The 21,824-nt window shown below is 42.3% G+C and overlaps 1 protein-coding gene across 11 annotated transcripts in view; it reads left to right on the forward strand.

Moving 5' to 3' along the window:
* The window catches only part of APBB2 (amyloid beta precursor protein binding family B member 2), a 681,814-nt gene extending 666,327 nt beyond the window's left edge, over nt 1-15,487 (forward strand). For all 11 annotated transcript variants that reach the window (XM_029588914.1, XM_029588877.1, XM_029588923.1 and 8 more), the window contains 2 exons: nt 8,221-8,400; nt 10,090-15,487. In XM_029588914.1, coding sequence (XP_029444774.1) covers nt 8,221-8,400; nt 10,090-10,257 — 348 coding nt within the window. In that variant the 3' untranslated portion in view covers nt 10,258-15,487. The remainder of the gene's footprint in view (nt 1-8,220; nt 8,401-10,089) is intronic.
* Nucleotides 15,488-21,824: the final 6,337 nt, after the last annotated feature.

A 21,824-nucleotide genomic window follows, 5' to 3' on the forward strand; every position in this document is an offset into this window, starting at 1 on the left:
CTTATTTGTTTACCCAGATAGTGAAGTTCAGTCCTTGTTAGTGGTTGTAAAAGGGTATTCCCCGCATTTATTCTTGTTGGAGAGAGAGGTAATTTGCCATAGCAATACCTGCGTGGGAACTGTACCCTGGCTTCCCTGGTTCAGGGCCCATTGCTCTGACCACTAGGCTATGACTCCACTCCGTCCTTGCTGCTGAATAAAATCAAAGGAACATGCAGACTGGTTCCAGGTGAATGGGGCTATGAAGAGAAGATTTCTCTTCTTTCACCTCGGTTCGCACCTCAGCAAAAAGCCGCAGGCAGCTATTGCAGCAGATACCCAGAAAAACAGGCAATTGTAAGAGAGGTTTATTCAGTGAAACGATTCTTTCACTTAACATGTATATGCTCTGCTTTTCAGAAAAATAATGGGCAGCAAATGCAGAGCAATTTTAATAACCTCCTGTAGCCCAGTAGGGCTTGGTAAATGGACCTAGCGAGACCCATCAGTAAATCCTCTGTGTTCCTCTTCGTACATGCTGTCCCAGAGACCTGTCCGTTCAGAGCCCTTAAGAGCTTTATGTTACGGGCCTGGCTTATGAAAAAAAGGCCTTGTCTGCTAATGCTTTAGGTACTATTTCCCAGTGTACAAAAAGATCTTCTCTTACCTTTAATATAGAATGGAATTCAGGAATTGTTTCAGTTTATGATGATCAAAACCTATTATCTGTCCTTTATAGTAAATGTTGGCAGATAAGGATTATTTGGCTCTCTCATTCGCCCCACTTTCCTTTGCCCAAGAATATAGCAAAGCTGCTTTGCAGTTTCAAGTTGCGTAAACTTGTCTGCACTTCTTGGAAGCTTGGTGCCAGGGTTACCGCCACTCTATGCATGTCAACTTCATCTTCTCCCCGTTTTGGCCCTCTGTGTTCATGCTCCATTAGATTGAGCATACAGAGTTCTATAACACATGCATCTGTTGTTCAGATCCTACTACTACTACTACTACTTCTTAACATTTGTATAGAACTACACGACATACACAGCACTGTACAAACATACAAAATAGATAGCCCTGCTCAGTAGAGCTTACAATCTAATAAGACAAACATACAGCACAAGAGACTTGGGGTATTTCATTAAAAAAAAAAAAAAGACAATGGTTAAAAAAGAAACAAAATTAATGAGGCTAAAAGCAGAAGATGAGACCTAAGATTTAAAAGCAATTTCAAAAAGGTGGGTCTTTAGATGGCATTTAAACACAGCGAGAGAGGAAGCATGACTCACCAGTTCAGCAAGACTATTTCAAGCACATGGCATAGCCAGGTAGAAAGCACAAAGTCGGCAATTGGCAGAGGAGAAGGGCATAGATAGGAGTGACTTGTCTGATGAGCGGAGTGCATGAGGAGGGGTGTAGAGAGAGATAAAACAAAATGCCTTGAAACTAAAACAAAATACAACGAACTAGCCCACTTCTTTAAAGACAAAGTAAATAACATAATGGCCAAACTCCCCCCCTACAACAACCAAAATCACCCTACCCAAAATCCCTGATGCCACCTTCAGTGAATTCGAAATAGTCTCATCCTCAGAAATAGAATCACTCATCAAGAAAATCAACCCAGCCTCTCATCCAGCTGACGCAATCCTTGCGAAACACCTAAAATCCATCCCCAACATCATAGCCAAACCCATAACTGACATCATAAACTCATCCCTATCTGAAGGACATGTACCCATCGACATAAAAGAAGCCATAGTCAATCCCATCTTTAAAAAAACCCAACTTGACCCCGCAGAGCTAAAGAACTTCAGACCCATATCCATCCTCCCCTTCCTTGCAAAAATCCTAGAAAAAAATAGTAAACAATAAACTCACTGAACACCTCGAAAAATATAATATACTACACCCCTCCCAATTTGGCTTCCGCAAATTCTGCAGCACGGAAACACTTCTACTCTCCCTCACCGATACCATCCTCTAAAGGACTAGATAAAGGCCAATCCTTCATCCTAGCCATGCTAGACATCTCAGCAGCTTTTGATACCGTTAATCACAACATCCTTATCGACCATCTAATTGAAATCGGTCTCTTTGGTATCACATTACAATGGTTTATTTCTTACCTAGGGAACAGACAATATAAAGTCAAAATCGGCAAAATTGAATCAGAGTCCATCAAAATAACCCAAGGTGTACCATAAGGATCCTCCCTATCCTCTACCCTTTTCAATATATACATGCTCCCCCTGTGTAAACTCCTAACAGATCTACGCCTTACCTTTTTCATTTACGCGGACGAGGTCCAAAACCTCGTCCCCATCTCTGAATCCATTACCAACTCCCTCCATATCTGGGACAACCACCTCACTTCTATTAAACAACTCCTCAATCAAATGAACCTCTCACTCAATACCGACAAAACCGAACTATTAATTTTAAACCATAGTTCCAATGACATATTCCCCTCTAAATCCTACCCCCAGCAAAACCAACCACCTATTTCAAACTCCACTTTTCTAACTTTTCAAAACCACCTTTCAAACTCCACTCCTCTAACAGACCAACGAGAGATATCCACAAAGGCACTCTGAAATTTCCCCCGACTAAAGCCACACGCCTCGCTACGACCAAAGACAGAGCTTTTTCAATAGCAGGCCCATCTATCTGGAATAACATCCCAGCAAATCTCAGATTGGAACCCTGCCTCTTAACCTTCAGAAAAAGACTAAAGACGTGGCTCTTTCACCAAGCCTTCCCAGATCCACCGGATAATCACTAGTTTGAGCCACACTTCTTACAAGGTCTTTTGACACACTTCCTCCTGAACAATGGACACTGGCACCTCCAGGTTAAAGCATATGCTCTAACCCGTTAATTTATTCGTATCACGTTATATTTATTCTACCTGCCTTTATCTTCCTTCCAGCTTGTCTTTAAGCCTCCAAGTTTTTCCCATTCCTTGTTGATTGTAACTTTGACTTATTCCTTTTTCCTTTGTTATCTATTATTAACCAGAATTGTTACCTTAGTTTTCCCTTGTTAAAATGTAAACCGATCCGATATGGTTATCTACTATGAAGGTCGGTATAAAAAACTGTTAAATAAATAAATAAACCTATTTCAAAAGAAGTAAGAAACTTAGGCATCACAATAGACAATGAACTAAACCTAAAGAAATTCATAAACTCTATCATAAAAGATGGCTTCTTAAACTACAAATCCTAAAAAAAACTAAGACCCCTTCTACATCTAAACGACTTTAGAACAGTACTACAGGCCCTCATCCTATCCAAGTTAAACTATTGCAACTCCTTACTCTTAGGACTCTCAGCTACATCCCTCAAGCCCCTACAAATGCTCCAAAATGCCTCTGCCAGAATCCTCACAAACACCAGAAGAAATGATCACATCTCCCCCATACTAAAAAAACCTTTACTGGCTTCCAGTACACCTCAGAATACGATTCAAGAGTCTTACTCTAATCCACAAAACCCTATACAACCAAAACATAAACTGGTTCAACACATCCTTCCACTTCAAACTCCCCTGAAGATCCACAAGATCAGCCAATAATGGCACTCTACCAACAATCTCACCCAAATTTACTAACCTTACCTCAACACGAGTATGTGCCTTCTCCATTGCCATCCCATTCTTATGGAACGCTATGCCCCTAGACCTAAGGCTAGAACCCAATACTATCAACTTAAAAAAAAAAGCTAAAAACCTGGCTCTTCACACAAGCCTACCAATAACTCATTCCAACCACCCCCTCACATGCTACCTTTCCCCCCCCCTCGCCCCCAGCCACCTCTCCAGTATCATTAATATTTGAATTCTATCTGCCCATTAAACATGTAACTGAACAATGTAAATAGTTATACTAAATGTTTTTCGATAGCTTTGTACTATTTTGTTCCTGCATCCCCTCCCCCCCTGACACCAGAGTGTCCCTCTTTTGTTATCTCCTAGTTACCTGAAGTGTCACAATGTAATTTCCCTCCTTAGTTCTATTGTTATAATGTAAACCGATGTGATGTGTAAACGAATGTCGGTATATAAAAGAATTAAATAAATAAATAAATAAAATAAGAGGAGCAGTAGTGAAGTGCTGCAGAGTGAAGGTATTTGTAGGTGAGAGAGAGCAGCTTGAACTGCATGTGAATAGGGAGCCAATGCAGTGACTTCAGAAGAGGGGTTATGTGAGCAAAGCGACTTTGTTGAAAGATAAGTCATGCAGCTGAATTTAGGACAGATTGCAGTGGAGAGAGCTGACTTGCCGGGAGACCTGTGAGGAGCAGGTTGCAATAGTCTAAGCGGGAGGAGATGAGAGAGAGTAGTGTTCAGAAAGGAAGGGATGGATTTTGGCAACGTTATAGAGAAAGAAACAGCACATTTATGTATATCCAAAACTCTGCTAGAGAAAGAGACAAAGGGCTCAAAGATGACTCCTAGTTTATGGGCTGATGGGACCAGAAGGATGACGGTGTTATCCACAAAAACAGAGAAAGGAGGAAGAGGGGGAGGTGGGCTTGGGGGGAAAGATAAGGAGCTCTGTCTTGGCCATATTGAGTTTAAGGTGGTGGCGGGACATCCAGGCAGCAATGTCAAACAAGCAGACCGAGATCCAGGACTGGATCTCTGCTGAAATTTCTAGTGCGGAAAGCTAGATCTGGGAGTCATCAGGATAAAAATGGTATTGAAAGCCATGAGAGGAAATCAGAGCACCAAGGGAATTAGTACATAGTGAGAAGAGAAGATGGCCCAGAACAGAACCCTGAGGCACACCAGTTGATGTGCAATGGCAATGGCAGTAGAGGAGGAACTACCAGAGAAATTTAGCTGGATATGAGCTCAGTATACCTGGGTAAGCCGTTTACACGGGTAACTTGCGTTATCAATCTAAATGGTGTTTAAATATGGACCTCTTAGTTTTTTCTTCTAAAGACTAAGAGCCAGATTTAATTTTTTTAATGTAAAAACACTTGCAGAATGTTGCAACAGTGCGTCTTCATTGTCTGCAGCTTCAGGAAGGAAAACTATTCACAGTTCCATGGCAGACCACACCTTCCCCTTCTCCCTCCCCCACCCGAGGAGCTCCAAGGAGGACACCCCTCCCCCCAGCCCTTGTTATGGATGACAGCTTGGAATGTGGCCCTAGCACAGAAAAGTATGCCCATCCCTGATCTCAGTCCTCTTCATATTGGCATTGGCTTATTCCACAAAGTTCTCTGCAGGCAAAGAATATAATGGGCAATTTAAACCCCCTGTCAAATAATCCCCAGCCAATCAAACATCCGTTTATGCCACTGATATGACTGTAAAAATGTTGTGGAACAAGGAAGTGCCAATGTGAAGAGGCCTTAGATGAGTTCCTCTCGTGCAGGAGGGAATTTGAAATATGGATCCATGTTGTGAATATACTGGGATAAGTACAATATGGTGTTTTTAAGGACACATTGGTGTGAACGTTTGAACTGTTTTATATGCATGTAAAAAGTGAGCAGTTCAGACTTGTTTATTGCTGAGGAGTACATAAGGCAAAATCCAGACAGAGGTGCCTATTTGTTTAATATATGACGTTCCTATGCATGTGTGTGTATTTTGATAAATTCATATTAGCAAAATATTCAAAATGTTTATTCAGTAACCTGACAGAGGTTGAATGGGTAGACACAGGTATTAATTTATTCTTCAAAATGTGGACTTAATGGTGGTACAGAACATAAGTGCCACACTGGGTCCAACCAAGGGTCCATTGGGCTCAATCCTGTCTCTGACTGCAACCAGTCCAGAACTCCTAGTAAGTACTCAGTAGACCCCAAAGAGCAGGTTGATTGATTGGTTGATTTACTTAAAAGTGATTTTTATCTGTTTATATCAGTTTGATTGGCAGCAGATTACAGCAAATATACATAGATCCATTTCTTTTTGTCCACCTCCAGGGAAAGTAGTGGCTTTCCCCAACTCTGCCTGGCTAATAAATGTTTATGGACTTCTCTTCCAGGAACTTGTCCAAACCCCTTTTAAACTTAACTGTGCTTGATACCCTGTCCACATCTTCCGGCAACAAATTCCATTGCTTAATTGTGCATTGAGTGAAAAAATACTTTCCTCGGTTTGTTTTAGATATGCTACATGTTAGATTCATGGCATGTGCCCTGGTCCTTTTACTGTCTGAAAGGACAAATAACCATTCACTATTTATCTCTTCCACCCCACTCATGATTTTATAAACTTCTATCGTATCCCCTCTGTCGTCTCGTCTCCAAGCTGAAGAGTCCTGACCCTGCTCAGCCTTTCTTCATAAGGGAGCCGTGCCATCCCCTTTTAGCATTCTTGTTGCCCCACTCTGTAGCTTTTGCTAGTACGGCCATCCTACCCTGTCATATCTGCCATCCTCTCTCTCTTCCCATTATAGGGGTCCTCTTGCGCTGAGCAACATCAACAGTAATTCCTGTCAGTGTAATTGAGCCTGCAGGCTTTGAGATGGGTGGAGCACAAGAAGCAGTGTCTGATGGGGGGAAACGGGTCAGAACGGGAAAAGGGAGGATCAAAGAGGGGACAGAGATGAAAGAAGTGTGAGAGTAGGGGAAGAGGAGAGATGGAAGGGTGAGAGAACGGAAGGAGCCAAATGATGATTGAGAAAGGGAGAGAGAGACAGTAGGAAGTGGGCATGAGCAGTAAGGGGTTAAAGTCCAGGGAGAAGGGAAGTGATGTACGAGAGGAGGGGGAGGGAATAGAGGAGAGAAGGTTGAAAGATTGCAGTGGAGGTAGAAGAAGAGTGAGAGTGAAGAAGTGGTGAGAAATGAAGGGAAACAATGAAATTACAGAGGGAGAAAAGAGATGGGTAAGGTGAACAGCAGTACCTTTGAGAGAGGGAGAAAACAGTCACAGTAGGGTAGGAGCAGAAAAATAGTGAAAGTAAGAAAAGGGGGATTACAAAAATATTAGACAAAATGGAAAAGGAAAAATAAATATGTTGGACAGCAGGTTGGAAAATATTTTATCATCAAGTAACATTTTAAAAATGTGATAGATTTTTCATACTGTGTTTGCATATACAAGTATAGGAACATTTTTATATAAATTACCACAGGAACCTATATAGTCTGTGCTTTTTCTCTAAGGTTTTAAACCATCAATTTTATCAAAATAACCCTGGTTTAGTCATTTTCATAAGCATTCTTTTTAGGAGGAATTTTCTAATTAACTGCTGCTGAATTTCCATTGCAACTTGTGTATCTTTAAGGACCTTCATTTTCAGTTTCTTGCTTTTACTGGGAAATTCAGTGTTATCACCCACAGGAGAAATCCCCCCCCAAAAATAAAATAAAGAATGGAAATTGAAAAGTCCCCACAAACCTTTGAGAGTGTTCCATAATTGTAAATAAATGGCAGCTGTTTCCATTTCTTCCAACCAGTGCCCTCTCTCCCAGTCAAACCAAACTTTCTGTTTAGCTTCTGAGCATAAGTGTAAGAATATTTTAATATTTTCCTCTTACAAGTTAACCATCGAGAGGGTAATCATCCAACACCCCACATAAATTTGACAGAAGTATGCACGCAGGTTACACCAAGTTTCAAAGCCGACTTTGAATAATTATCCCGCCAGGTTTACCTGCATACGATTTTGCTTGCTATTATGTGCCTGGAAAATTTTCTGCCCTTACTTTTGGAAAATCCAAATGTACAAACCCTTTCCCAGCTCTGCCCCTGCTTTGTCCAGGTAAATGTCTGCACAGAAAGGACACACGTATGTAAGCGTACCCGCATATTGGACGGGCAGTTTTGTAAACATAAGAACATAAGAAAATGCCATACTGGGTCAGACCAAGGGTCCATCAAGCCCAGCATCCTGTTTCCAACAGAGGCCAAACCAGGCCACAAGAATCTGGCAATTATCCAGGGCCACAAGAACCTGGCAGTTATACAAGGGCAGTTTTGTAAAAGGCCATTCCTGCAGGTAAAACACTATTTTACCCATTGATATGCTTCTGAAAATTACCCTTTGCATGTCCTTTGTACTAGGAAATGACCTTAAACAGTTTCTTTTCCAAAGACATAACTCATAAGTTTAGAAATGCATACAACAAATACCTCGTCTGTCCATCTGTTTGGGACCTGAACCCTGAAATGTCTCCTTGTACCTTCTGCGGTTACCAGTGCCGTGGCAGCTGTTCCCTGCCAATGTGTGGCCAGCAGTGACAGTGAGTGCTAATTATTTTTCCATGACAGAATGAAGAAGAGGTGTTGCTGGAATGCAGAGTGCGCTTCTTGTCCTTCATGGGCGTGGGGAAGGATAACCACACATTTGCCTTCATCATGGACACGGGGAACCAGCATTTTGAGTGCCACATTTTCTGGTGTGAACCTAATGCAGGCAATGTATCAGAAGCTGTGCAGGCTGCTTGCATGGTAAGACTATTCCTAAGAAAAGAATAATGCATACCGCTAGCATTTCTCAAATTGACCTATAGCAATGATATGCATGTGCATAAATACAAATGTATGGGCTAATATTTGTGTGTGTGAAGGGCAGATTTTAAATACTTGCGCGATCGTGTACTTTTGTTCGCCCATCAGGCGCGAACAAAAGTACGCTGGATTTTATAAGATACATGCGTAGCCGCGCGTATCTTATAAAATCCAGGGTCGGCGCGCACATTTGTGCAACCTGTGTGCGCCGAGCCTAGCGCGGCCTGCCTGTTCCCTCCGAGGCCGCTCCGATTTCGGAGCGGCCTCGGACGGAACTTTTCTTTGCCCTCCCCCCACCTTCCCCTCCCTTCCCCTACCTAACCCACCCCCCCGGCCCTATCTAACCCCCCCCCCCTACCTTTGTCGGCAAAGTTACGCCTGCTGAAAGCAGGCGTAACTTTGCGTGCGTCGGCCGGCAGCCCCGCTTCGTCCTCCGGTCCCAGGGGCTGGTCCGGAGGCCTCGACCACGCCCCTGGGCCGGCGCCACGCCCCTGGGCCCGCCCCCGAAATGCCACGGCACGCCCCTTCCCTCCCCTTTTCGAAAGCCCCGGGACTTATGCGCGTCCCGGGGCTTTACGCGCGCCGGCGCGCACGGGCCTTTTAAAATCCGCCCCTATATATATAGAGAGAGAGAAAGAGAGATTATAACTTTCTGGAGACTTACATTCGGCTGACTAGATAGGGTGTTAATGAATTGTTATGATATGTATGTAGTGCTGTATAGAGCTATCTAATTCCTGCTTGGATTAGACCTTTAGCATTTTGGTCTGTACACAAAGATGAAAAATTATTTGATTTTCTAAAGAGCTACTAAAACATGATCTTGCCTTATTACCAACGTATAAATAGGATGTAATGGGGTAAATGTTCAAAAGCTTAGTCAGGAACTATGCATATAAAATAAGGAGTTATGCACATAGGTTGGCTTGAATGCACTTAAGCAGATTTTTATCGGTTTAACACTATGCACATTAGTTCATAATGAGGTCCATATCCATATCCGGATTGCAGAGTTAGCCTGATAAACTTACCTGGCTACCTTTTGGAGAGAGATTCAGTGGTGGAGTGGCACTATTGTATCTTTTAAAATCTTTTAAAATTAATCTTTTTAAATCTTTAAAATAATTTTCTAAAAACAAAATAAATTCTGCAAACCGCAGAGAATTGATGATCGAGCAGGTTCTAAATTTTTTTAACATTAGGACTGCTCTTAGGCACGACCAGAGTTAGCCAGGTGTGTTATCCAGCCTACCTTACCCCTCCCAGAAATGCCCCCCAGAATGCCCCTAAATTATCTGGCTTAATTTTAGCCAGATAATGAGAGATCCAGCTACAGTTTAGCCAGATAAGTGTTCAAAATATTCAAAAGTCTGCATTTAGCTGGATATCTTGCGAATTATCCGGCTAAATGCCTCTGAATATGGACCTCAACATGTATCATTTGGGACACCTTAAAAAAGGCATTCTGGGGGTGCGTTCTGAATAATCTGAGTTTTTTTGGTACAGGCTTAAAAGACCGTGCATAGCTTTGCATTTAGGAGCATTGCTGAAAATGTACCCCAATGTGCTTTGACATTGAAAGAAGGGGAATAACAGCCTAACAATTGTGGAATATGTGTTTTCTTGCAGCTACGATATCAGAAGTGCTTGGTAGCCAGACCTCCGTCACAAAAAGTCCGACCTCCACCTCCTCCTGCAGACTCAGTGACACGAAGAGTCACAACCAGTGTAAAACGAGGAGTCTTGTCCCTCATTGACACTTTGAAACAGAAACGCCCTGTTACTGAAATGCCATAGCTGCATAAGAGCGAGGATCCTTGAACATTAATGTTTATACTTTACTGAAGATATGGTAGCTACAGTAAAGAAAACAGACTGATGTCCAGCCTTCCATTGAATTGCTGCTGCTTTATCTTCAGAGAATTTATCCTTAAGAAAACAATGTTAGACAAGCATGTTCTCTCGTTTGTCACCATTGTGTGATATGAAAAGAAGCATGAATATATTATTTTTTAATTTTTAAAACATTTTTTTGCTGTCAGTGGGTTGCGTTATGAGCAGTGGAAGGTCTTTTACTGATTGTAAATACTACAAACGTAATTGAAGTTGACAAGAACAAGAATCAGGCCCATCCATCCTGGGGAACTAATGTTGAAGTCCTTGGAGTGAATGAGATCCACCTAAAGATTTTCACTTTTCTTGAGTTGACTTTATCATAACTAGTCCTTACATCCCTACAGCACTTTGCACACTTTTCAACACAGAAATGAATACAGTAAAATTGGAAGCTACACCACTGAGTTATTGTTGTATAGCTGCCGAATTTCAATTTCACACAGATTCCAACTCTAATTTGGTAACATTCATCATCATGGAGCCATTTTCCCACTGAAGACTTTCCCTCACTGTGTTTTCAATCCAGGGTGCTGACATTTCATATGTGTCATGTCCATAAAGCTCTGTCAGAGTGGAGATGGACTGACTTGAGTCTGTGTAAAACAATTTTCAGACCCTGGCAATCAAAGGTGATGAAAGAGTTTGGAAAAGGAAACATGGTTTTAGAATATTGTACTAGCTGCGTGACATTCTAAAAGTCTTATTGCAACAAGAAACCTGAAATAGTGCAGCCTGTAGCTCTACCAAGAAAAGAAGGTCATTCAGATGCATTCGAAAGGAGAGCACGCCATATTTTGACTATTAGAACCCTTGTATATCAAGTCAGAGCACTTGATACAAAGTTTAGTGATGGGTTTCATGCAATCAGTGTTTTAATGGTGATGGCTGTTTGGCACACTACCCACCAGAGGAAATAGCTGTTCGAGCGCAAAAGATTTTTAGTAAAGTTTATATATGTGTGTGTGAATATATATATATATATATATATATATATACACACACACATGCTGAAGCTTTGGTAATTACACTTAGAAATCTGTCTCCAGATGCATCTCAATGATAAACTTTTAGTTTCAGCCATCATTTGGTAGGTGGTGATAGTTTTTCACCATTAATGATTTGGCAGAATATGCCTGGTGTCAAATGAATTGTTCAGTATCTTGAACAGTATGGCACAAATATGATGTCACAGGACCCAAGAGTATATTTATTCTTTCTTATTCTGAATTGCTGCTCTATGTTGTGCAAGGTAGCTAGACAAGTACTGTAAACTTGATTACTTCACTATAAGATCTATTCATACTCTAAATGCTCTCTGACTGTACAAGACAAAGATGAAGCTACGACACAATTTTAACACAATGCATTGTACTATTCAGAGTGGTGAAAGGATATTTGTTGAATTCATTGTCTAGTGATCACAATTGTATGAAATATAGCTTATACAAATATTTTTATGATTTTGCTCTTGTCATAGCATAACAAGATCTGCAAAAGTTGTATTCTTAGTCAAGTACTTGAACTGATACACTAGGCCTAGCCTTTGAATTTAGCACTGAATATATGCTTATTTGTGACTTGAAGTGTGAATCACATTTCTAAGATAAATTAGTTTATATCACAAGTTTGATTGTGCATAAAACATATTTTAGCTGCTTTGAAGGGGAGGTCTCATAATAGTGTGTGTGTGTGTGTATATATATATATATATATATATATATATATATATATATATATATAATGTACCTTAATTATCCTAAACTGGTTATCTGTTTTTTGTTTTTTTTAACATTTACCCATTATGTCACTTTTTGGACCTTTTAATGAATACTTCATTTCAGGCTCCAATTCATTGCGAAGGAGTGTGTATTGTTTCAGAACAAACAGAGAAATTGTATTTGAGTGCAGATGGAAGTAGTCATTCTTGACAGCATTGGCAGTATACGTGAATTTCATATGAGAGGCTTTTTTTCCATCTCTGCAGACTATTTCCTTTTTCAAGAAGCAGCTTACAATCACCTATTTCCATAATTTCATTCTTTTGTATGTCAATGAATTCACCAAGAAATGAGTGTGTTTACTACACTTTTCTGTCATAGATTATAGAATTGGAGCTTCCTAAAAACACTCCTTGTTTACATGTACCAGCACCAAAACACTGAAACTTTCAGTGAGTAAGTATATCCCACTAAGGGCTTGATTCACAAAGGTTTTTCTCCCATCCTATGGGAGACTTAGTGTTGGTTTATTTTACAATATTAGTAGTGATGAAATCATCTCTACTGCTGTTGGTATTTCATGCTATTGGAACCAAGATGAATACTCCCATCTCCATTTTTGCACTCTAAATTTTTGGGCAGTAAAGCATCAGAAAAAAGTGTAAAATGCCTAAGAGATGTAAAATGCTGAGTTAGAATTTATATATTATGCTTTGCAGGTTTAGAGACCTCCCCTTTAAACAGTGTTGAAATTGTTGCTTTAAACAGCTTCACGCTTCATTGTATAGTTCATGAGAACAAATTCTGCACAAATATGTAATATTGATACTTTCAATTTTCTACATACTTTTTAATGCATTTTTATTCTTACTTTCCCCCTGAATTTTAGCGCTTTTTAATATGCTACTAGTTAAATGCAAAAATAACCTTTCAGTGAAGGTCTTTAAGCATGAACGACTTTTTGCCCTATTTTTAGACCCTCTCATTAATTTATTAGATTTATAACTCATTTGATCATTAGTTAACTTCCAAGCAAGGGACAACATAAAAGCAATTTAACAAAGAACATTAAACAAATAGGCAATATTAAACAGATAATAGCTAAAAAGAATTCAAACAAAAAAGAATCAGTCTCTTAGAACCATAAGATACCACCTCTGAGGGCTAATTTATTTGGGGGGGCTCTATTGGTTTGTAGACTGATAAGAGTAACACTTGAAGCTAGACCTATTGCCTGGATATGGATTTCTAGTTCCTACAAGTAAAGAAGGGAGCATGATTGTAAGCATAAACAGTTCCGATTGTCTTGTAGGATGAACTAAAAAATATTAAGTTGGCACATTAGTCCTCTGTGCAACATGATTTTCATTGCAATATAACCATTTGGTTTTAGTAGATATGTCTGTTTGTGCATCGAAAAACACACCTGTGCTTCTCTCTTCATTCACTCTGTTTCTAGTGCAGTTCAGATTTGATGCCTGACACGTCTATTCCCAAGACCAGTTAAAGTAGCTCTCTAAGCAGCAAACTCAATACACACATATATGCAATTAGAAAACACAGTAAGGCGGCATTTGCTGAAAACAAAATAAGGAAAGACCAGTTGCAGATATTTTGTTTTAAAAATAGCTTTGCATATTTTACCAAAATGCAGATTAATTTAGAAAAAAATTGTCATTTTTAAGTATGTTCAATCACATTCTTCTACCATAGCCAAAAAAAGTATGTATGTAATATGTGTAAGAAAATGCCAATGTTTTAGTAAGGCTTCAGTTATCTATGCATTCTCTATATCTAGTGCTCCTGTGAGCAGACAGCCATGTTCACAAGACATACAAGGCCTTGTCTTATTTTATTTTATTATTAATCTGTCAAATACAGCTTAAAATATTTGTATTTTATTTATTCTATTTTTACTGAAATATCCTGTATTATTATGTTGGTGTATTTTCATTACTGGATATGCTCTTGCAGTGTTTCCAGTACAAATTAATGTCAGTGCATTATAGATTGGTGAGAGGTGGTTTTTGTAATGGTAGTCACATTTTTATTGGAGAAAGGAGAACAAATTCTTTTATTTTTAAATGCAAGCTGATAAACAGAGGCAGACCTCACCAGTCACCTCATTAATTTTCTCCTTTGTAAAGGCAAGGAGAGAGAAAGTTGTCGCATGCTGAGGTCTATAGCTTGACATTTCATCCTTGCAAAACTACAAAATTGGTTGAATCCGTTTTTATAGTATCTTTATTCAAACCACTTGCTGCCTCAAGAAAAAAAACATTTTATGTAAGGAAATGTTGGATACTTAGTGAATTAACAAACTTTGTGTAATGCTGCCTATAATTATAAAACAAATTGCTCTCCCCTTTTTTTTTTTTTTTGTTTTGTGTGTCCTTTCCCATGTTCTCCTTCAGCAGTGTCTGCTACCCCTCCCCTCCTCAGATGCATGCCCCACCACCTCACTGGCTCGAAGGCTGGAGGGGGCACATCCTTCCAGATGCACCCCCCTGCACCCCAGCCCCCAGCAGGGGTGGCCACAGTCACAGCAGCCGTCTTGCCTTGCTGTCTGGGCTCGAGTTCACTATAGCACTGCGAGTTCACTATAGCACTGCGAGTTCACTATAGCAGTGTGGCCTGAGCCAAGGGGCTGGCCCCCTTGATCTCACGTTAGAGGTGAGTAGAGCTGTCCTGTAACACCCAGCACACCTCCTCCTTACCTGCACCCCAGCAGCGTAGAGGGGCCTACACCTTTGGGGTTAGCTGATTTTTTGCCTCTTCTGACTCAGGCCCTCTGCTAGGCAGTGTGCACATGTAAAGCTTGAATCTGCCCCCCACCCTAAGATTTTGGATGCTTTGAAAATTGCCATACCTTCTATTGTTACATCTTGAAAGGGTTTGTGCATGGTCTCAAACTCGTGGATAACATCCTTTTTGGACATTGCTGTCACGCCCTGCAAAGAAATCAGTTTTATGCAGCACCCAGATGACTTATCACTTTTCTGCTCAAGAGTTTGAAATCTCAGCACTTTTAAAAACGTTTTTTTTTTAATTAAACATTGATTTCATAAAAGCCATGAGCCTGTGCCTCTAAAACTGTTGCCAGGCGATTTTCAAAGAACAGAGCTGTTCTGACTCATGCGGACTGGTATATACCCGCCTGGAGAGCTTAGCGCTAGGACTGTTTGCTCTTTACTGACAGGCTTCCTTTAGCCCCGGGCATTGCTGTACTGTCAGCTAAAGGAAACGTGGTATCGGAGGGGGAATGCACCTGCTGCAGAGCAGTCTTAAAATGTGGTGTTCCGTAACACAGGTAATTCATACTGAAGAGGACTCCCTTCCCACCCCCCGCTTTCACCACTTTTACACCATTTAAATGTAATCTGTTGTGTGAATAAACTTAACCTCATAACTTGCTTGCCTCGGTTGTTCGTGGTCTGTTCATTTACCAGCTGGTGCAGTACCCCAGAGAATCCTTTTTATGCTGCGGGTTAAAAAAAAAAAAAAAGGGGGCAGTGGATATTTCAGAAATCTAAGGATAGCAGCTATCGCCGAATAATTCAGAAAGTCCATTTCCATCTGGCATAAAAAACATTTGTGAAAGAAACCCGTATTTTGCACTCTTCCTGCTTTCACTGCGAAGACAAACATGTCCTTTCTAAATGACTGCTGTAATGAAGGTGTGAGCACCGACGCACACCGACGCCTTTATTTTCCAGTGGTGATGGGTGTGGAACTAGATTTGGTATCCTATTTGTGGTAAATGGCTGTGCTTACGTTGTATTGATTTATAAAAGACTCATATAACTAAGTGAATTGACAGCAAGTGGAAATGGGAGAGGAGGAACCTGCCTAGTATCCAAAGCAGAGTTTCACCTGGGAAGTATTACTCTCCCTCCAAAACAGAGGTAATTAATGGCTGAGTAGAGTTATGAAACTTCAAGTTGCTTTTTCCCTTCAGCTCCTACAGTAATCTTCAGGTATTTCTGTAACTGGGTGGTTCAGGGGTATTAGGGCTGACCAGTTTCAGGGTTCTTAACAGAGTATGGGTAGATCAGATATTGTAGTGGGACCAGTGAGCACAGTACTCACTGTTTAGGATGGACCAGGACCCTCTATAGACTAATATTTACTTTTCTTTTCAGATACAAACTTGAAACTAACACCAGCAACCTTCTAAGTATGTTTACTTGACTTTAGCTGCTGCCTTACTTGGGTTTTGACTACTGGCTAGTGATTGTGGTTTCAAATAAAAGTCTGTTTCTTTACAGCCACAAATATGTTTACATGGTCCAAATCACAGAAGGCATCACAGTGAATGTTTTTCATCCAAACTCTGATGTACTAGCAATAATATCCAACCATTACCTTCTCAGAACACATTTCAGGGCAATTTTGGAATATATAGAAATGTGGTGAAAGATGGCAGATAAAATGGCTGATCTAGTCTGCTATGTTGAAGTTTGTGCACTCTAGGTAGATGTGCACAAGATCCCACATGCAATCAGTCACAAACTCCCTCTTTTACCTGATCTCTTAACCCTTTTCCTATCATTCCATAGCCTCCAGCACTCCCATCATCTCTTCTAGTGATGGCCTCCACTCCTGGGCCATTTCAGGCCTTGCCATCTTCAACTTATGCAACTTTCAGACTCCTAGGATATTTAGGAGTGGTTACATAGTGTTGGTTGAAGCGTCAGCCTTCATGAGCTGAGGATTTTTATTTCTCTTAACCTTCTGCAAATCCCAGTCACAAACTTTGGTCTGCGGTTCACCCAGTTCTAATAACAAAAATATTGCTTCCAGGTCTTTAGGCAAATACCACCAGGACTCCTACAAAAAGGAGAACTCTGATATCTTTTGATGCTGCAAGGAGCCAGTGCCAGATTTAAGATTATGGCGCCCATAGGTCTGGGGCAGGGGTATTGCCCCTGGAAATCACAGAGCAGCAGGGGGAGTCCCTGTTTTTGGGTGCTTTTAGAATTTGGTAACCTAGGCAATTGCTTTGGTTGCATATGCCAAAATCCTGGGGCTTAAACAGGCTCATATTTAAGGGCGTGCATTAGGAAACCGAGCGCTCAATGCGAGCGTCTGTTGTCTTTGTGATTTTATTGCATCAGCCCCAGAATAAACAGCTCTGCATAAGAGAGAACATTGCCAGAAAATACAAGTGAATCATAACATAGACTACAAGGATAGAAAAGAAGGGGTTTGATGTATTAAAGTGATAGAAGCAGTAAGATTATTTCTGATAGTGATTTTTTTTTTTTTAATTATGTCTGTTAAATCCTTCTGATCATTCTAACTTCAAAGGTCTTACAGCCCTGGATTATTCTGAATTTACTTTGTAGTATCCTGATCATAAAATCTTGAGTTAGTTATACACTAGGAGGCAAGCAAGTGAGTGGTCAAGTTAAATGGCTGAAGTTAACCAGATAACTTTCCTGGATATTCAGTGGGATAAATATTCCACTAAATATCTGGGTTTGAATATAACCAGTTAGATTTAAAGGTATCTGCCCCCCTGCCCCCCCCCCCCCCCCCCCCCCACCTCCTGGTTTAGATTATTTGCCCACAATCATTTGTCTTCAGGGCTTTAGGGGCCAATGCAGTATGGTGCGCTGAGCCGAGCACACTGTTAACGTGCAGTTGGACACGGGTAAAATAGGCGCTAATCAATCTCTTAATGCAATAAGGGGATTAGCGCCTATTTAACGCACATCTAATGCAGAGTGAATTGCAATAGCACTCTTCACATGCAAATGCATGTGAATGAGGCTATTAAGCATTCACTCCCGATGCAAAAAGAAAATGAGCGTCTCCCGACGCACATTTAGCTGTCATCTATTAACGCCTGCCAGGAGTAGGCGTTAATAGATGTGCGCATCGAAAAAAGAATGAAAAGAAAGAAAAGAAAAAAAAATTGGATGATCGGGCTCATCACAAAAACCGACGCCAACGGCATCACTTTTAGTTACCGATGGACAGCCACGAAAACCGATGCCGATAAACCCAAATCCCCCTACCAACCCCAACAAAAACAAATTCTCTATATCTAATGCATAACCATGGAGCAGCCGAATCCAGGGCGAGGAGCAGAACTTTCCCTGCCGCACAGTCGCACACACACCTATCGGACCCGTCCCGGCAAGCACCTACCATGAGAGGTCCCAGATACCACGCCGCCGCAGCTCTTCCCTTCCGCTTCCGTTTTATTTTAAAGACATGTTTGCGGTGGGTTTTGCTTGGGTGAGAGGGGGGGAGGCGGGAGATCAAGATGCACGTCAGCCCTTCCCAGGCAACGTCTGCCACGGCCCTCCCCACCAGGCACCGCCCCGCTCGATACCTCAGTTTTCGTGACCGGCGAACGGCAGTCATGAAAACCGTCTAGGTTCGCATTAGCAAGGGTGCGCTAGGGTCGCAAGTGACCCTAGCGCACCCTTGCTAACGCGACCCCCTAATTTAAATATTGCATGGAACCCCCCTGTGGGGCGCCTTGCGTGCATTAAGAGAGCGGGCGCTAAGTGTTCAGCGCCCGCTTTCTACGCGCCTTTATTGCATCGGCCCCTTAATTTGTAGACAAAAAGGAAGTGGAACTGTGAAAGGAGGTTGAGGTTGGCAGGGTAGGGTCAGGTGTGAACTCTGTCTCTCGCACACACATGAATCAGAGCCATGTGGTTGCCCTTGTCTTGTCTCTGGGTAAGCAGCTCCAAAACTTTCTGTTCTCTGCTTCCTCTAAGGGCCTAAGGGGGACATAAATGCATGCAACTGCTAACTCTGTTCTCTTGCATCGGGGAGCCAGACCTCGTATACAAAGTTGGCTCTGCTCTGCTTTCTTGAGTCTCAGAAAAAAAGGTGGAAAAACACTGTTCTGGGTTGTTCTGCCAGAAATCAAGCCCTCAGTAATGGCTTGATTTCTGTAATGGACACAAAAAGAGGCTGAATTAGCACAAGTTTGAAAGTTGTGAGCAGTTCTGCCATTCATCAAGGCAAGGGTTAAAGCCTTGACAATTGGCACTAATGCTCGTAAGTTTCAAACTTGTGCTACTTCAAACCTCTTTTTGAATTTTTTCTTTGCTCTGCATTGTCTGCTTCAGTATCACCCCTTCCCTTCTCTTCCCTGCAATACAGGGGGGGGGGGGGGGGGAGGAACAAGAGGGGAGTGGCTGTTGTGCTCCAGGCTCAACCTCTTCTCTTCCCTGCAGGCTGCCTGGCGAGGAGGGATGAGCAGACCACCCCTGCTGCTCTGCCTCCTAAGCCTGGAAAGACGTGTCAGAACTGTGTTCCAGGCTGTTCTCCCACAAATCAAGCCCTGTGTCTAACCTCCCTCCTTCCATCGCTCCCCCGCCATCTCACCCCTAACCCTTCCAGTATCTTGGCAAATAGTCATTTCTTTGTCATCCATCAGACCAGACCAGATAGATGGGTTTTTCTCCCCTTCCAGCAGATGGAGACAAAGAGATGATTCATTACTGTATGCTTGGAACTTAACACAATGTGCCACCTTCTGCCTCCAGCAGATGTAAGAGGTGTTGAACTGATCTGGTGGATAAATTGCTCCCGGGAATAGCATGTCCTATTTGAGCTATCCTCTTGGTCAAGCAAGGGGTCAGTGACCCTTGGTGAACTTGAGTTCTGGAAGTGAGGAGGGTCCGATAGCCAGTGGGTCTGGCTTCCTCATTCCTTGTTCTCTCCATTCTCAATTCTGCTTGCTCCCTTCTTGGATCCAATGGTGCTTCTCTTAGGAAAATATATTTTTCATTCTTTTTTTCCTGACAGGATTGATTTAGGGGTCAGTTAGAAGTTTAAAAAAAACAAAAATTGCACAGCACAGAGGAAGGGAGTATTTGGCAGTGGAACTGCTTGTGCTTTTCAGTGATGGGTGTCCTCCGGTATGAGGCAATTTTTCTGAATTTGGATTTGGCTGCAGGAAGGATAGTGAGTGAGCACCGAATACTTATTTTTTTTATAGCCTTTGCAACAGAATGGTGCCAGCAACATGGCCGTGCAGAAGCATGAGAAAAAGCCTCCCATGTGTAGAGGCCGCTGTGGCCTGATTTAGGCCTCTAGAGTGTACAGTTCTTGCACCAGGGATGGAGAGGGGTATTTGGGGGAGTCCCGCCTGGGTAGTGAAGCTAAGGAGGCTGCAGCCAGGAAATAGATGCTTGTCATGGATCCTGAATCAGCAGAGGGGAATCTGGGCAGAGTAGCAGTGGTGAGAGCCATTTAAGTACTTCCGATATGGAAGGGTGAGCAGAGGCAAAGCAATATGAGCGTGCCATGAGAACAAGACACTGGAAGCTCTGCTCTTCAAGAATGGTTGAGGCAGGTCCCGGAGGAGCTGTTTTCCCTGGAATTTGAGGTGCTCATGCATAGGGCCTTTTATTTAAAAAGAGCTCTGGTTCTGCTGATGGTGGAGCACTGGGGATTACTTTGGGGGCTTGATTCCTTTCCCCTCATGCAAAGTGTAGGTGGCTGGAATAGGATGTTGATTTTGAAAGGATTTATTGCCTTCAGGTGAGGATTCTCTAGGAGAGACTCTTGGGGAGTCCCAGAGGATAGTGAGCCAGAGAAAGATGTCCTGCAGGAAGGGGAGATACCTCTCTTGGAAGGTGATGATCTTAGGATGGTTAGATTTTTTAAAAGAGAGGAGTTGGGCCCTATGATTATTCAAGCTCTAGCTTTTTATTTCTATTTTATTTAGTTTATTTAGCTCACACCTTTTCATTGTAGCTCAAGGCGAGCTATATGCAGATAGAGTTAGGTATCAATAAACCAGCGGAGCTGGAGCAGAAAGGAGAAGAGTTCAATTTAGAGGTTCTTAGAGGTACCGCAAAGGCTTTTCCATTTTATAGGACAGGTAAAAGCTCTGATCATGGTGGAATGGGATATTCCAGAGGTCGGGCTGAAGGTTAGGAGGCCACGGCAGAATTGCATCCTCTCCTGGTTTCGGCCCAGGGGGCGTTCCGGGGGCATGGCCGCGGCCTCCGGACCAGCCCCTGGACCGGAACATGGAGCGCAGCAGCCGGCCCGGCGCGCGCAAAGTTACGCTGCTTCCAGCAGGCGTAACTTTGCCAGCAAAGGTAGGGGGGGGGGGTTAGATAGGGCCGGGGGGGTGGGTTAGGTAGGGGAAGGGAAGGTGTGGGGGGGGGGGGGGAAGGAAAGTTCCCTCCGAGGCCGCTCCGATTTCGGAGCGGCCTCGGAGGGAACGGAGGCAGGCTGCGCGGCTCGGCGCGCGCAGGCTGCCGATTTTGGGCAACCTTGCGCGCGCCAACCCCGGATTTTAATGGATACGCGCGGCTATGCGCGTATCTATTAAAATCCCGTGTACTCTTGTTCGCGCCTGATGCGTGAACAAAAGTACGAGTGTGCGCAGATTTATAAAATCTGTCCCATTGTATATGGCTCATTTTAAACTTTTCCACAAGGCATTCATGAAGGATCTTACTCCAAAGGCTGCTTGTCTTGTAGCTATTTGTTTGGCAAGGTGCATTTTTTAACTGCAGGATTGTGCAGGGATCCTTTCCTGAAGCTTTTGGAACAGGAGGTTTCATTTGAATAGTTCCTTCCTTTTGACCTAAAGGGGTTTCTTCCTTAGGAGTTGCCTTCCTTTAGGAAGACCAGCTGTGCTGTAGAGGATCCATGCAGGGAACTTCATGTACTGGATGTGCGTAGGGTTCTGCTTCAATATTTGAAGGTGACAAATGTGTTCAGGAGCTTGGATCATCTTTTCATCTTATTCTGTAGTTGTAA

The sequence above is a fragment of the Rhinatrema bivittatum genome, chromosome 1 (genome assembly GCF_901001135.1).
Source record: "Rhinatrema bivittatum chromosome 1, aRhiBiv1.1, whole genome shotgun sequence".
Lineage (NCBI taxonomy): Eukaryota > Metazoa > Chordata > Amphibia > Gymnophiona > Rhinatrematidae > Rhinatrema > Rhinatrema bivittatum.